The following is a 13,440-nucleotide window of genomic DNA, read 5'->3' as shown; positions in this document are numbered from 1 at the left end:
AATACTAAGCAGCTGTATCCTGTCTTAACTATTAATGAGGACTAAAGTTTCCTATGGTTACTCATAATTGCTATTTCATTTTCCAGTCATTTCACTTAGAACAAAAATTCTCTCCCTTGAATATTCTGACTCTATCTCAAACCAAATTTCCAAGTTAATTCTTGTAGAAGATGTTAAAGGTCATGTATTTGAAAAAAGGTACATTTATCATTCAACTTCATTTTCTGAAAAGACCAAATAATGTATATGAAGATTAGGTTTCCTAAGGAAGATTAATTGATATTCAATCTTTATCTTTCTCACTTTTCATTTTCCTCATTTCTTCTCTGTCATTCCTTCCCCTTTTCTCTCCCCTTGTTTCTTTTCTTCCTTCCTTCATTCACTTAATTTTCTAATCAATTAGTAAGTGTATGAATGCCAGGCACTAACTGTGCCTACCATTATGCTAGGCACTTGGGTTAACAAAGTAAGCAAGACATTGTTCCTGATATCTTGGAGAGTTTAGCCCAACATGATAGACAAGCAGTGAACTAATAATTCCAATTAGGAGACATGATGAAAAAAGAAATTCAGCTTGCTAAGAAAGCATATAATAATGATCAAAACATAGTCTTTGGGGGAAAAGTTCAGTCAACAAATATTTGTAAACCAAACATGGACCAGATTTCAACCTCAGTACAGGGTAAAGTGATGAAACAGAAATTATTACCTTTTCCCTCTATAAGAAATGCAAGAATGCATTTTTTAAAATGTTAAAATGGGGCCCTCCCTGGTGATGCAGCGGGTTAAAGCACAGCACTAAGAAGCTTAAACCACTTCCATATGAGTTTGATCCCCACCTGCCCCGGAGGTGACCACATGGAGTGGCAGACCCCTCCTGACCTGCCCGCTGCTACCCTAAGCAGTGTACTTCATCGATCTGCCTGTTCTGCTCTCCACTCTGTCTCTGGTGGGTTCTCTCACCCTCCGCATCTCTGGCCTGTACCCCAGTTCTCTGTGAATAAATAAATAAATCTTTTTAAAAACTTAAAAAAAAATGTTAAAATGATGTGAATATTATTGTGGGAGGATTTCATGAGATTGTAAAATTGCAGAGAAAAGGAATCTGACTTAAAATTGGGCTTAAGGAGACCAATATAAAAATTGACATGAAAGAAGAATACATGGGTCAAAAAGTTGTAGGATCAGACTTAGGTTCCTTTTCTTTTTATTTTTAGGATAATTCACTTCTATTCCAACTTTACAGTCTTCCCTATTATTTCTTCCCCAGAAAACAGGGTATTGTATTAATTTTTAATGGCTTGGCTGTGGTTAATGATGGAGAGTGAAACCATCAACACCAAAATATATTCCCGAGTTTCAAATTCTCTCACAAATGGAAAGAATTAGGCAGTAGAAATTTCTCATGAGTGCTTATTTTTAGACTGTTCCTGTATTTTATAGCTGAGAGGATCCAGTTGGTTGCTATGAGCTACATCTATTGGATGTCAGTTCTTGGGGCAAACTGTACTTTGATGCCAACCTTCAAGTTTTGAGCCATCTGCCTGCTAGTAATTCCTAACCTCATCTTCCCTTTCCATCATGACATAAAATTGTCAGGGGAGTGAGGTCTTTTTAAAAAAGAAATGTTATCCTTAGTCATTCATCTTCTTTGTGCTTTCTCATTTGTACTAGATAAGACGATGATGTGTTGAACTGGGAAGGAGGATCATTGCCAGAAGCATATTAGATGTGGCATTTTTTAACTTCCCTCATTCTCACAGAATTACTGTTGCCAGAAATAATCTTGAAATGTTGTGTTTATTTTTCCCATTTGGATATTAGAAATTTTCTCTGTTAAAACAGTTTTTGGTAATGTACTCAGATCTCTGAAAAACCAAAGAGAGAGAACAGACTGGGAGCTGGAGAATGGTCCCATGGTGTTGCCCTGCAGGAGCCCTTTTCGTTGCCATCTGGCAGAACTTGGGAAAAGAACTTGGGAAAAGGGGGCGAAAATCAAGGTTACCATTCTGAAATTCTGTGCTGGAATGAGAACTGTGAAATTGGTGTCCATCAAGCATCAACTCATGTTCTATGTCAGACAGGTGATTACAACAGTTACCTTATAATATGCAAGAAAAAATGGGTTCCTTGTAAAGATAGAGTGTAAGCTTAATTTTTTATATTTTGTGTTAGATGTATTTTCGATGGGTAAAGTGAAATATACAAGCAAAATCTGGAAAATCTGAATAGTAAGTCTTATAGACAACCTACATACTGGCTAATTCTTTATGTTGTGTTTTCTGCAATTAGCTAATAGTTTACCTCAGTGAACTTGCTAGATTTACAGACACTGGGTAAAATACAGAAAAGATGCCATTTTCCAGATAATCCATAAGTAAAAATGGGCATCTCAACTTTCTGAGCACATATGTTTTAAGAAACCATAGATCATCTTGAAATCATTTTGACTTGGATTGAGATTGAAATCTAGGAATGAACTGGTGTTAGCACCAAAGAAAAGTCTGAAAAGTATTTACATGACAAATATTTTCATTATAACTTTGAAATAACCTTTGCAATTAAATTTGAAAATACAGTTCAAAAAGTAATCTCTAAAATGCAGGTAAGAGAAGATTCTCATCTCCAGTAAGGCTTAAAACAAACCTAACTCTTCACTATCAATAAGGATATAGCAAGGGAGCATCTTGGTATCTAATTCCCCTTTTTTAAACATACAGCTAATGAGGGCAATATGTAAATATAACTTTAAAATCAGTATATAGGTCTGAAAAATTATTTCCCTGTGATTAAAATAGAAGCTTAAGATTTTATGTCTTTTTACAGAATTAATTCCTCACTGCATTCTGGGTGGCCCACACTAACAGTAAATATTGCTAAAACCAAGAATTTAAAATACATATCAATTAGGAAGAGAATATTCTACAAGTTTACTCTATAATACTATGCCAACAATAGCCAAGCTTCTCAAGAAATAGTAACTTAAATATTATTTGACTGTGAAAAATTCTAGGACAGGTTTGTAATTCATTTTTCATTTTGTATAACCATCTAACCATCCATTCATCAAGCAACTCCAGCCAGCCAGCAGATCCATTCAGCCAGCAAATCTATCCAGCCAGCAAATACTTGCCAAAGCTGTAGCAAGCCAATCATCAGCTTATAGTGTAGTTTTCACTTTTTCCATTTGAAGAATAGACTATTATAATGTAAATGTTAAAAATACTTTAGGGCCCTCCCTGGTGGTGCAGCGGGTTAAAGCACAGCACTAAGAAGCTAAAGCCACTTCCGCATGAGTTCCATCCCCACCTGCCCCGGAGGTGACCACATGGCTTGGCAGACCTCTCCTGACTCGCCTGCTGCTCCCCTCAGCAGTGTACTTCGTCGATCTGCCTGTTCTGCTCCACACTCTGTCCCTGGTGAATCCTCTCACCCTCCACATATCTGGCCTGTACCCCAGTTCTGTATGAATAAATAAATAAATCTTTAAAAAAAAATTTTTTTTAACTAAAGTTTCTTCTCTTCTTCCAATGGAAGAAAGTGAGCCTCTTCAAATAATTTATTGTTTTTCACAAACTAACCTGAAAACTTCCTAGCAAAGGACTAAAGATGTTATTCTTTCCCTGTCAAAGATTTAATATTTGCACTGTGAAAACACAAATCACTAGACTGGATTTCCAGGGTGAGGCTACACTGAAAGATTAAAAAGTTCTGATTGACTATGACTAGGTCAGTCACAAGCGTAAACTTTGGGTCTAAGTGTTGTGATCCCATGGGCCTGTGAGGCCTGGTTCTGGTTCCACCTTGGTTACCTGAGCAATCATTGTAATTGAAGCCATAGTTCAACTTGTCAAGACCAGATAAACTTGTTATTTAGAGCAATACTGTCCTGGTTTCCAGCATGCAATTCCATCATCTGCAAGCTTGAGAAAGATGTGGCCTGGGGTCATTGACTTTATATATAAGATTTTAATGAAAATGGAGCATTTGCTAAATCCTAGTCACCAAACCTTTCTTCCCTAAACAGAAAAATGGAGGCAGGTATGCTAAGTGAGCCAAAAAAACAAACTATTTTAGGAATGTCAGAGGATCTGGGTTATGGTTCTAATGCCAGAGAGTTGCTAGGTAAATGATATGCATGTGTTCAAGTTACTATTGATCTTATTTGCCTATATTGTTTAAAAAGGGTAATCTACCTCATTGCTCTTGTGAACACAAAATGAACTGAATCTTTCTAATACATCTACTGTGTTGTTAGGCAGGTAGTAAATATTCAACTAATGGTTAGCTCCTATAATACTATCATTATCACTATTAATTAGGTTTATAAATCTGCATCCTAACTAGAAAAAATGGAAATAACAATAATAGTATTTATATCTTTGACCTTTTATGAAGATGAAATGAAATATATATTAGAAACATTTTTAAGCCCTAATAATATGCCAAGTAATGTTTAGTAAGTAAACGGAACTCTGTCCTTGAGATGACACTCCAGTGGGGGCAGCAGAAGCATTAAGTGGAAGGAAGGGAAGAAAAGGGCAGGACAGGGCAGGGAGGAATTTGAAAATTTTAAGTGTTATAGAGAAGATGAGGTACATATAAAACAAAGTAAGAGAAATCTTGAGTATGATTTAAATAGGGTGATCAAGTGTACCTCTGAGAAAATGACTCTTGAACAAAGAAACAGAGGAGGTGAGAGTGTGAATCACAGATCTGCTAGAAGAATCCCAGGTGGGTACATAGTTCAATTTTCCAAGACCAATAAGCCTGTCATCTACAGCAACACCTCTCCAGGTTTAGGTAACCCTCAAGGGGGATTATGCTCACCACGTTCAGACAATAATCTGCAAGGAGTTCAGTGTCCCTGCACCAGAGGGATGCCGAGAAATTATTTTTACTAATTTGCTGCCACTCACCAAATAAGGTCAGAAATATGATGAGTCAGCTGGTGAGGACAGGTTGTTTCTATAATCTTGGTATCCATCCTGAGCAGAATGTCAGACTTCCTTCTGGAAGTTCTTTACCAACAAAGAAAGCCTATTTGTGGCATGATTTTAAAAAGTGAAGTTGAGCAGTCCCAAAAGCACTGAGTCACATTGGTGTGATTTTGAGCAAGTTTTTCGAACTCTCTGTGCATCAGTGTTTTATCTATAAAGTGGCAGACAGTCCTTCATGCAAATCCAAAGAGGTTTATAATCAATGTAGGTAAAGTGCCAAATACAGTGCCCAGCATGCATTTAGGAGCTCGTTGAATGGCAGTGATTGTGGAGATGACACAGAACTGTTTCCGTGGTTCATCACTAACCTGCCTGTGGAGGGTGAGCTTTGGATCTCAGAAGCCACCTCATCCATATTATCTAACTCAGTGGAATAAACTAAGAAGATATTGATGTCTGTCACTGTCTGCTGATTTGACTGTAAATCAAATGAGGTTCATAATATGTCTTGGGAGCTTTCATATGCTTTGAGTTATTTTCAAACATAAATGTTGTGCAGTCTTGTATTAAATCCAAATGGTGACTTGGAAATTAGTGGTATTTTCCTGAAGTATAGAACCAACTGTTACTGACTTGACTGAGGGTACTTGTAACTCACAACTACAAGGCAAAGCACTCTGATTGCAGGTGTCTGTGGCAAAGACTGTAATGTGTGATTAACACTAATATTACATTAAATCTTATCTTAGTGATGAGTGATGGGTGTGCACTGAGAGTGAGATATTCTTCCTGTGATCCAAGTTCAAGATTCCTTACTTTCTGCTCAGAATTTTGCCTGACCCATTGTTTCTTCTGATTTGCCACCTTGCCCATCACCAACCTTCTTGAATACAGTGACCAGGAGGTTCCTCTAAAGCAAGACACAAATCACATCAGTGCTTGGTTTCAAAATCCCCATTTGTACCTCTTCGCAACATAAAATGTTGCCGAGGCATCTCCTGGAAGAGGAAAACTATCTCTAATTTAATCCTATTTTGGTACCTAAATTGCAATTCCAACTACTCTAATGTGCTTTTCAAAATGTTCCAAACTGTTCCTTGGAGTAATGGCTACTTTTAGGATGGGGGCAGAAAATATACTCAAGATAAGCCTGAAACATCTTCTATGGTCAGAGAGAAAGGAACTGCTATAAAAACAAATAGGGAGGACAACAGGGGGAAACATAAACCTACAGAAAGAGCAGAGAGTAGCCAAAGCTGGAACATTTTGAGCAACAAAATCAATAACATGATATTGCATTATAACACAAAATATGAAATGAACATTCATGAGCCCATACTAATATAAATGACTAAGTCCAAAAATAAGAAAAAAGAGACAAATCTGCCATGCAGATGAGCTCACGGTAATTTTAGTAGATACTGCATTGTGGAAGAGAAACACTTCAGTCTTCACTGCTGAAATCTGAACTGTGTCCACTGACTCCTTGCAAACAGGGCAGGATGGAAAAGGGCGGGTTTGAAGAAAGGAAGAGTAATTTTGCTGTGGAAGAATCTAAGGAGCTACCACAACTGACCCATCAACAGGGATAAGGCATGTTGAGAGTATTTACTTGTGATCTCATGTGATGAGAATGACTGATTTTCTATAGAAATACACATCTTCAGTCAAATAGTGAGAAAAACATCACATTATTGTCAACTAAAAAGTCACTCTAAAAGAAAAAAAAAGAGAGAGAGAGGAGAGAGTCACTCTACAAAATACCTCACCAAAGCTATACAAAACTGTCAAGGTCATCAAAAATGGAAAGAATTTTATAGAAAATATCTCAGCCAAGATTGCTTGAGGGAATAAAATAAGTAAGTGCAATGTGGTTTTAGGAGGTGGTGTGGGAGCAGTTTTGAAGAGGTGTGAACCTCTCTTTCTAACTCATATTGGAATAAGTTTACAGTGTTATCAGTTGAAGTTGCCTCATGATAATAATAATGATGATTAATAATGGCTCATTAATTATAGTGAATGGATCATACTACTATAACACTGCAGCATGTGTTCGATCCCCAGTCAGGGGACTTCTGGCACAGCAGACTTCTGACCTGCCAGCTGCTCCCCTCAGTAGTGTATTCTGACCTGCCTATTCTGTTCCTCATTCTGTCTCTGTTTAGTCTTTTCACCCACACACCTCTCGCCTGTATACCAGTTCATGTATGCGTAAATAAACAAATCTTTAAAAAAAATGCCCTAACCTTTCACGTTAGTGAAACATTTCCCCTTCACTTTTCAACTTATTACTTAAGATACTTTCCTAATTCTATGAAATCCAATGGATCTTTTCTAACATTTATGTCTACAGAACTTGTTACTGATATTATGCTATTAATTGTCACTGTTTTACTTATTTCTTCATTCATTTAACCAACATCACTTGTTGCTAACAGGGCTAATTAATATTCCAATTCTGAATAAGCCTATAGTTGCCTGGAGTCACAGATTTGATCCAGTTGTACATGTAAAAAAATGTGTGAGGTATAAAGAGAATGAACATTGGTGGTAGTAAGGGGACATTGCCTAAGGAAATGATAATCGCATTGATATCAAAAGAGAGCTGTGGGACTTCCCTGGTGGGCAGCCGGTTAAAGCACAGCACTGAGAAGCTAAAGCCACTTCAGCATGAGTTCGATCCCAGCCCTGCCCTAGAGGTGATCCACATGGCGCGGCAGACCTCTCCTGACCCACCCACTGCTCCCCTCAGCAATGTACTTCATCAGTCAGCCTGTTCGGCTTCTCGCTCTGTCTCTGGTGAAGCCTCTCACTGCCCCTGCACCTCTGACCTGTACCCAGTTCTGCATGCATAAATAAGTAAATCTTAAAAAAGAGAGAGAGAGAGAGCGCTAACTGAGTGAATGCTTTTCTGTTGGAAAAGTGATAGAGGGGAGGTAAGAGAGAGTATGTAGGAAAAATTGCATTTGGAAGGTTCTGGGCCAAGAGGAGGGTGGCTTCACCAACATAGAAATCAGTGTCACTAGATACTCAGATAAGCAGCATATGTGCATTCTATCTGGCTCCGTGCTAACCCCTGTCCACTCATCATGTCTGTACTCACCCAACCCCATGAAAAGGGGTGATGGATCTCATTTTACAAACTGAGTGTACTTACTCACTCAGAGTGTAAATGACAACACTGAGTTTCCAACTAAAGCAGACTAGTTTGAAGACCCAAACTGCTCTCACTGAGGGAGACAGAGTTAGACAACCTTAAGTGAATGATTCTTCTCAGCATTTTTTTTATATTAAAGCAGGGTTTTTCATTCTGACCACTGCAGACATTAGGAGGCAGCTATTTCTTTGTTGTGGAGCTGTCCTGTATATTATGAGATCCCTAACCTCCTCCTCCTAGAGGCCAGTAACACCCTGCCCTCTACTGGTTACTAGATCAGAATTCCTCTAGGCCTTGTTTAGACCTCTAAATACCATTAGAGGGAAAGCAAAGAGAAGAATCACCTCACCTCCCACCCTGGCCTTAAGAACCCTCCTATTCTCAGAAGGACAGAGCTGTGCCTTTTTTCCCTGCTCCCACTTTCTCTCCTTCCTCCCTCACTTACCTCCATGTGTTCCAAAGTGCCCATTATATATGTGTTGTTAACCTCTCTCTTACAATTTATGACAATATTTGGTGTACAGTGGACCTTCAACAAATACTTGCTTAATTTTTGCCAACTGAATCCTAAATCCCAAGAACCCTAAATGTTATGGACCAATTCCTGTCAATATTATTCTTGAATTCAAAATTTGATTTGGGGAAAGTTAATTTGTTAGTTTCTGGCCATTTGGAATACCTTGTGCCCCTAGGGAAATAGCTTAGTTGATATTCTGTGGTACAAAAGATCTACCTGAATGCTTCCCAACCTTTAGACTGTCCCAAGAGCATAAATGTTAAGAACCTGGTGGAAACTGACATTGCATGAGGTTGCCAATAAATATTGCTGAAGCATGACTGACCTGTACCAATTAAGTGAAGCAATATGCATAGGTCTGTGATTTGAGATGCCATTTACAGCACATATCCTTTTCCTCCAGTGCATCTTTCTATCACTTCTGATGAGCTGTAGCTTGGGAAATGACTCCCCCACTAGATTTTCTCTTCAGCCTCCTTGAGAGTAGACAGCCAAGAAGAGAAAAGAGCTAATTTCTGGACAGATTCTTTGCCACTACAAGTTCTATATCTAGCATGTCAGTTGCTTGTCATTAAAGGGAACTCAGAGAATTCTAAATGCAAAGATAACACAAATGAGAGTTCCCAAAATATAATGCATAAATCAGGCAAAGTCCTATTTTATGTTAACTCCAGGCATTCTGTGTTCCTTTGTCTCTCATTACATACAGCCTGGAATTGTTACCTCATGAGGGCTATTCATTGGTGTCCTTTATTGCATTTGATGTACAATGCTGTAATGTCAAGATTATGCATATATTTTTATTATTTTGCATACATACTTGCATTTGTGAGTGTATGTTATGTATGAGGAGAGAATCTCTTGATGATTATACTTCATGAAACTATTTCTATCATTTTCTCACTTTCCTTGACCCCTCCACATGTTCTGCCATAGACCTGAGTGACCATTGACTCATTACTAACCAGTGTCCCTTTCCATTCTTTTTTTGCCAGAAGGAGGGACATGTGAAGTCATAGCAGCTCACAGATGTTGTAATAAGAATCGCATTGAGGAGCGGTCACAAACAGTCAAGTGTTCCTGTCTCCCTGGAAAAGTGGCTGGAACGACAAGAAATCGACCTTCCTGTGTGGATGGTAAGTAACTGGTTTTACACCTTTCTTGGTGTTGGTCTGTGTTTTCACCATGCATAATATTGATCTGTTTTATCATATCCTGATCTTTATAAGGATCAGGGTAATGAATAAGGTGCATTCAAAATGCAAGGTGACTAAAATGTCAATGGTGCTGTTTGAAAATTGTGTGCTGATTGTCTACGTACCCAGATCACAGTTCAGACCAACATGGGTGGCTCTTCAATGCAGGGAAGCAGACAGCTAGACTACATGAGTTGCTCCACAGGCTCATAGGAGGAAATCCTTGGCTCTAGAAGCAAAGAAGCATTATAAAACCATCATGGTTTCTCATGTTCTCTGCCAAAGAAACCATTGGGTCTGCAACTATAAATTCCATTTTTTGGTTGTTGTTGTTTTCTGTTTGCCTTTTTCTCTAATGATGTAGAAATAGAATTGCCTTCAGGAGTTGGATGCAAGAACCAAAGAGCAATGCATTGTTTCTGCTGGCAGAGAGGCAAATGGTATCTGCTTCCTAAGTTTCTGTGAAAAGTGTAAGCCTCATTGTGATCATTTTTGTCTCTCAGAACAAGTTTGTTTGACTTGGAGACTCTAGAGTCTACTGTGTTAAGTTCAGAGAGGAAGACTGTTAGTGTCTGTATCTAAACAATAGTCAGTGCTATTTATAGACTCAAGCTGATTGTTTATAGGTTCCATAGCATTCCACTCACTCAAAATCCATGAATCCTAAGTCTGTCATTGATATGAAAAAGTGTTTATGGTGTAGATATTGGTATGCAGATTAAATTACAAAAAAGTTAATAATTCCAGAATAGAATAGGAGCTGTGAAATTAGCCTGATAGGAATAGAATCTCAACTCTGCCAGTTACTAATCAGCTAAGTCATATTTGCTTACTATCCTGTTTCCTGCTCTGTAGAATGGCGACCATCATTGTTTCCATTTTATAAGATTGTGGTGAAGATTAAGTAAGTCCTGTGTTCCATATGCGTTGTATAGTACCTGGTTCCTCTCAAGTCCTCACTACATGATGGCACCTATTTATTTTTTTAAATCTTTAAAATTTATTTATGTATACATATTTTACATCATTGTTTATTTTGTAGAGGATTTGTTTCCTCCTCTCATTGCAGTCCCTGTAAAATTTCCACCACCAATTCACCTTGCACCATTATAGTAGTCCCTTGTGTGTATCTACTTCTTATCTTACTAATAATGAGATTTTTTCCTTTACTTGGAACTGCCTCTATCTAATTGCCTTGGATGTCGTTAATGTGCAGAAGTCCTCTTCAGGAATGAATGCTCCCTGAACAGAAGCAATCATATGTTAAAATTATCCATGATATACTTGTGCAGAGTTACCATTGATTTCTAAGATAGTATCTTAGTATATGTCCTCCCAGTCTTAAGCCATCATGAAGGAGAAACTCATATAGTAGGTATTTTATTGAACTAAAATGTTACAATGCTATTTATTCAAAGCTTGTTTTGTTTACTATGTAATGAACATTTTCAGACTTAATATATATTCTTCAGAAACACTATCTACAATAGCAGTGTGGGACTTCAAGATGGACCACTATTGATCTGGCTATCCCCTCTACCTGGCAAATTTCCCATGTTTATGGGCTTCCCTTTCTGAGCCTAAGAATGGGTAGAAACCACTGTTTTCCCATGATACTGGTTAATAGTCCATTCACCACATATGGTAAATGTATTATATACATACCAAATTTCCCATGGTAAGTGTTCCAATTGCTGTTCTTTTCTTTCCTCTGAAATTGCAAGTCACTGGCTTTCTAGAGTAATTTTGAAAGTAGAGAAACAATGATGATTTTTAAAATAAGTATATATTGATTTTTATTCAAAATCTAAAACCAGGTTGTTTAAAATAGGACATAAACATTGCAGTACAATCATAACTTATTCAGATGTTTAACATAGATTGGGAGAAGTGTTTAAGTAGTGTATACTCTATTTAAAAATGATTCTGTACTACCTAATAACTGAAAAAAATATACACTCAACAGCTTAAATTACAGAGTAGTCATTTATAAGTATTTTTAAAATCAGTACACCCTTGATCTTATCCAAGCAATAGAAGAAGCATAAGTCATTACACTCTGACTCACACCCTGTCATGTTTTATTATTATGCTATGACCCCCACTGGGTGGGGGAAGTTGTTCCTTGCTTAATATATTTGATTGAGACCAACTAAAAGTGTAATGTATAGTTTTTACATATCTCTCATTACTTCCCAGGTATTAAGTTTAAAATCAAATAAAAACTCATAAGATGTTGACTCAAAACATAATTTACTTAAAGGAAGAATTTTTCCATCAGCATGGTTAAAAAAAGCAAATAATAAGGAGGTTTGTGAGATTATGTGATTATTCTAACTGATCTATAATGGCATAAAATTTGATCTGTCTTAAAGTTTTAAAAATAATGAGATGATTAATAACAATAAAACTAATGATGACCATCTGTTGAAGGCTTAACATGTTCTACTGTCCCAACTATTTCAGGTCTATGCATTCATTAATTGTAACCCTAACCCCATAAGGTTTTGTTATTTCTTTTATACTCATGAGGAAACTGGAGCACAAAGATGTGGCAACTTGCTAAAAATTATGCATACAGAGTGTCAGAGTCAGATGGTCTGCTAGGATATCTGGCATTGTGACTCTCCACTTATCAAGTGCAGGCAGACCAGGATCTAACATTTACAGTAGTTACATTCCAAAGGCTTTTGTGCAAAATGACAACATATCTCAGTGATGAAGTCAAGGAAATCCAACCATATGTAGGTAGTCGAACCAGCACAGAATGCCCAGTACTTTGGTCAATATCTGCCCCTTCCCTTTCTATGCCATAGAAGAGATTGATTGACCTTCTTAAGATCCTTGCCATAGAGTAACTAGAAGCATATTTGTGTATATATATTTTTTTTCAGTTTTATAAACCATATGAAGCTTTCCAGGGCATGGGGGTGGTAAAGTGAATATTTTCAGAGCAAATTTGTGTTCCCTATTTAGGTTTTAATTATTATATTAGCTATGTCTGTTATAATTTGGACAAATATGTGAAAAAAATAAATTATTTCAATGACTGGTGAATGAGGAGGTCCTTTAACTTTGTGGATTTTAGCATCAAAGCAAGAAAAATCTCCATGATAAATTCATGAGTTTTTCCTTTTCACTCAATATGCATTACAACAGCTTCAATGATTATGATTGCTAATAAACCTTATTTGGTGCTGTTTTCTTAGAATGATTGCTAGCTCAAGGGACCAACAGGAAGTGACTTCCTAACTTTGACAGTTCTAGCAACTCCATTTTTTTTAAAGTATATAGTTCACAAATGAAGTCCATCATACTTCTAGATGGCTACTTCTAGACAGAAACAATCCTAATTATACTAGAATATGTTTATGGTAAATTGCAATTGTATATATATATATTTTTTTTTTCAATTTGCATTATGAGATTCCAGAGTCAAAATCTCTACCAAAAAAAATTATTTCTGGAGATTGTACCTTGTACCTTCAGAAAATACATGGCAAAAATTACTTGACTACAAATCAATATATTCTTTAGAAACAATCCTAGTAAAGAAAAGTCTGAGAATTAAAGGGAATTTGAAATTCAGCAATAGTTTTCTATAAAAGAGTATGGCATATATATATATAT

The 13,440-nt window shown here is 37.0% G+C and overlaps 1 protein-coding gene across 3 annotated transcripts in view; it reads left to right on the top strand.

Annotated features, from left to right (window-relative positions):
* The window catches only part of FAM19A1 (family with sequence similarity 19 (chemokine (C-C motif)-like), member A1), a 455,940-nt gene that overhangs the window by 345,301 nt on the left and 97,199 nt on the right, over positions 1-13,440 (top strand). For 2 of the 3 annotated variants that reach the window (XM_004675992.1, XM_012720292.1), the window contains exon 3: positions 9,610-9,750. In XM_004675992.1, coding sequence (XP_004676049.1) covers positions 9,610-9,750 — 141 coding nt within the window. The remainder of the gene's footprint in view (positions 1-9,609; positions 9,751-13,440) is intronic. The other variant, XM_012720293.1, reaches the window with a different exon arrangement.

The sequence above is a fragment of the Condylura cristata genome, unplaced genomic scaffold (assembly GCF_000260355.1).
Source record: "Condylura cristata isolate star-nosed mole 26May11 unplaced genomic scaffold, ConCri1.0 scaffold00004, whole genome shotgun sequence".
Classification (NCBI taxonomy): Eukaryota; Metazoa; Chordata; class Mammalia; order Eulipotyphla; family Talpidae; genus Condylura; species Condylura cristata.
The sequence above is the reverse complement of the archived record's forward strand: the minus strand, read 5'-3'. Positions and strand labels throughout refer to the sequence as shown.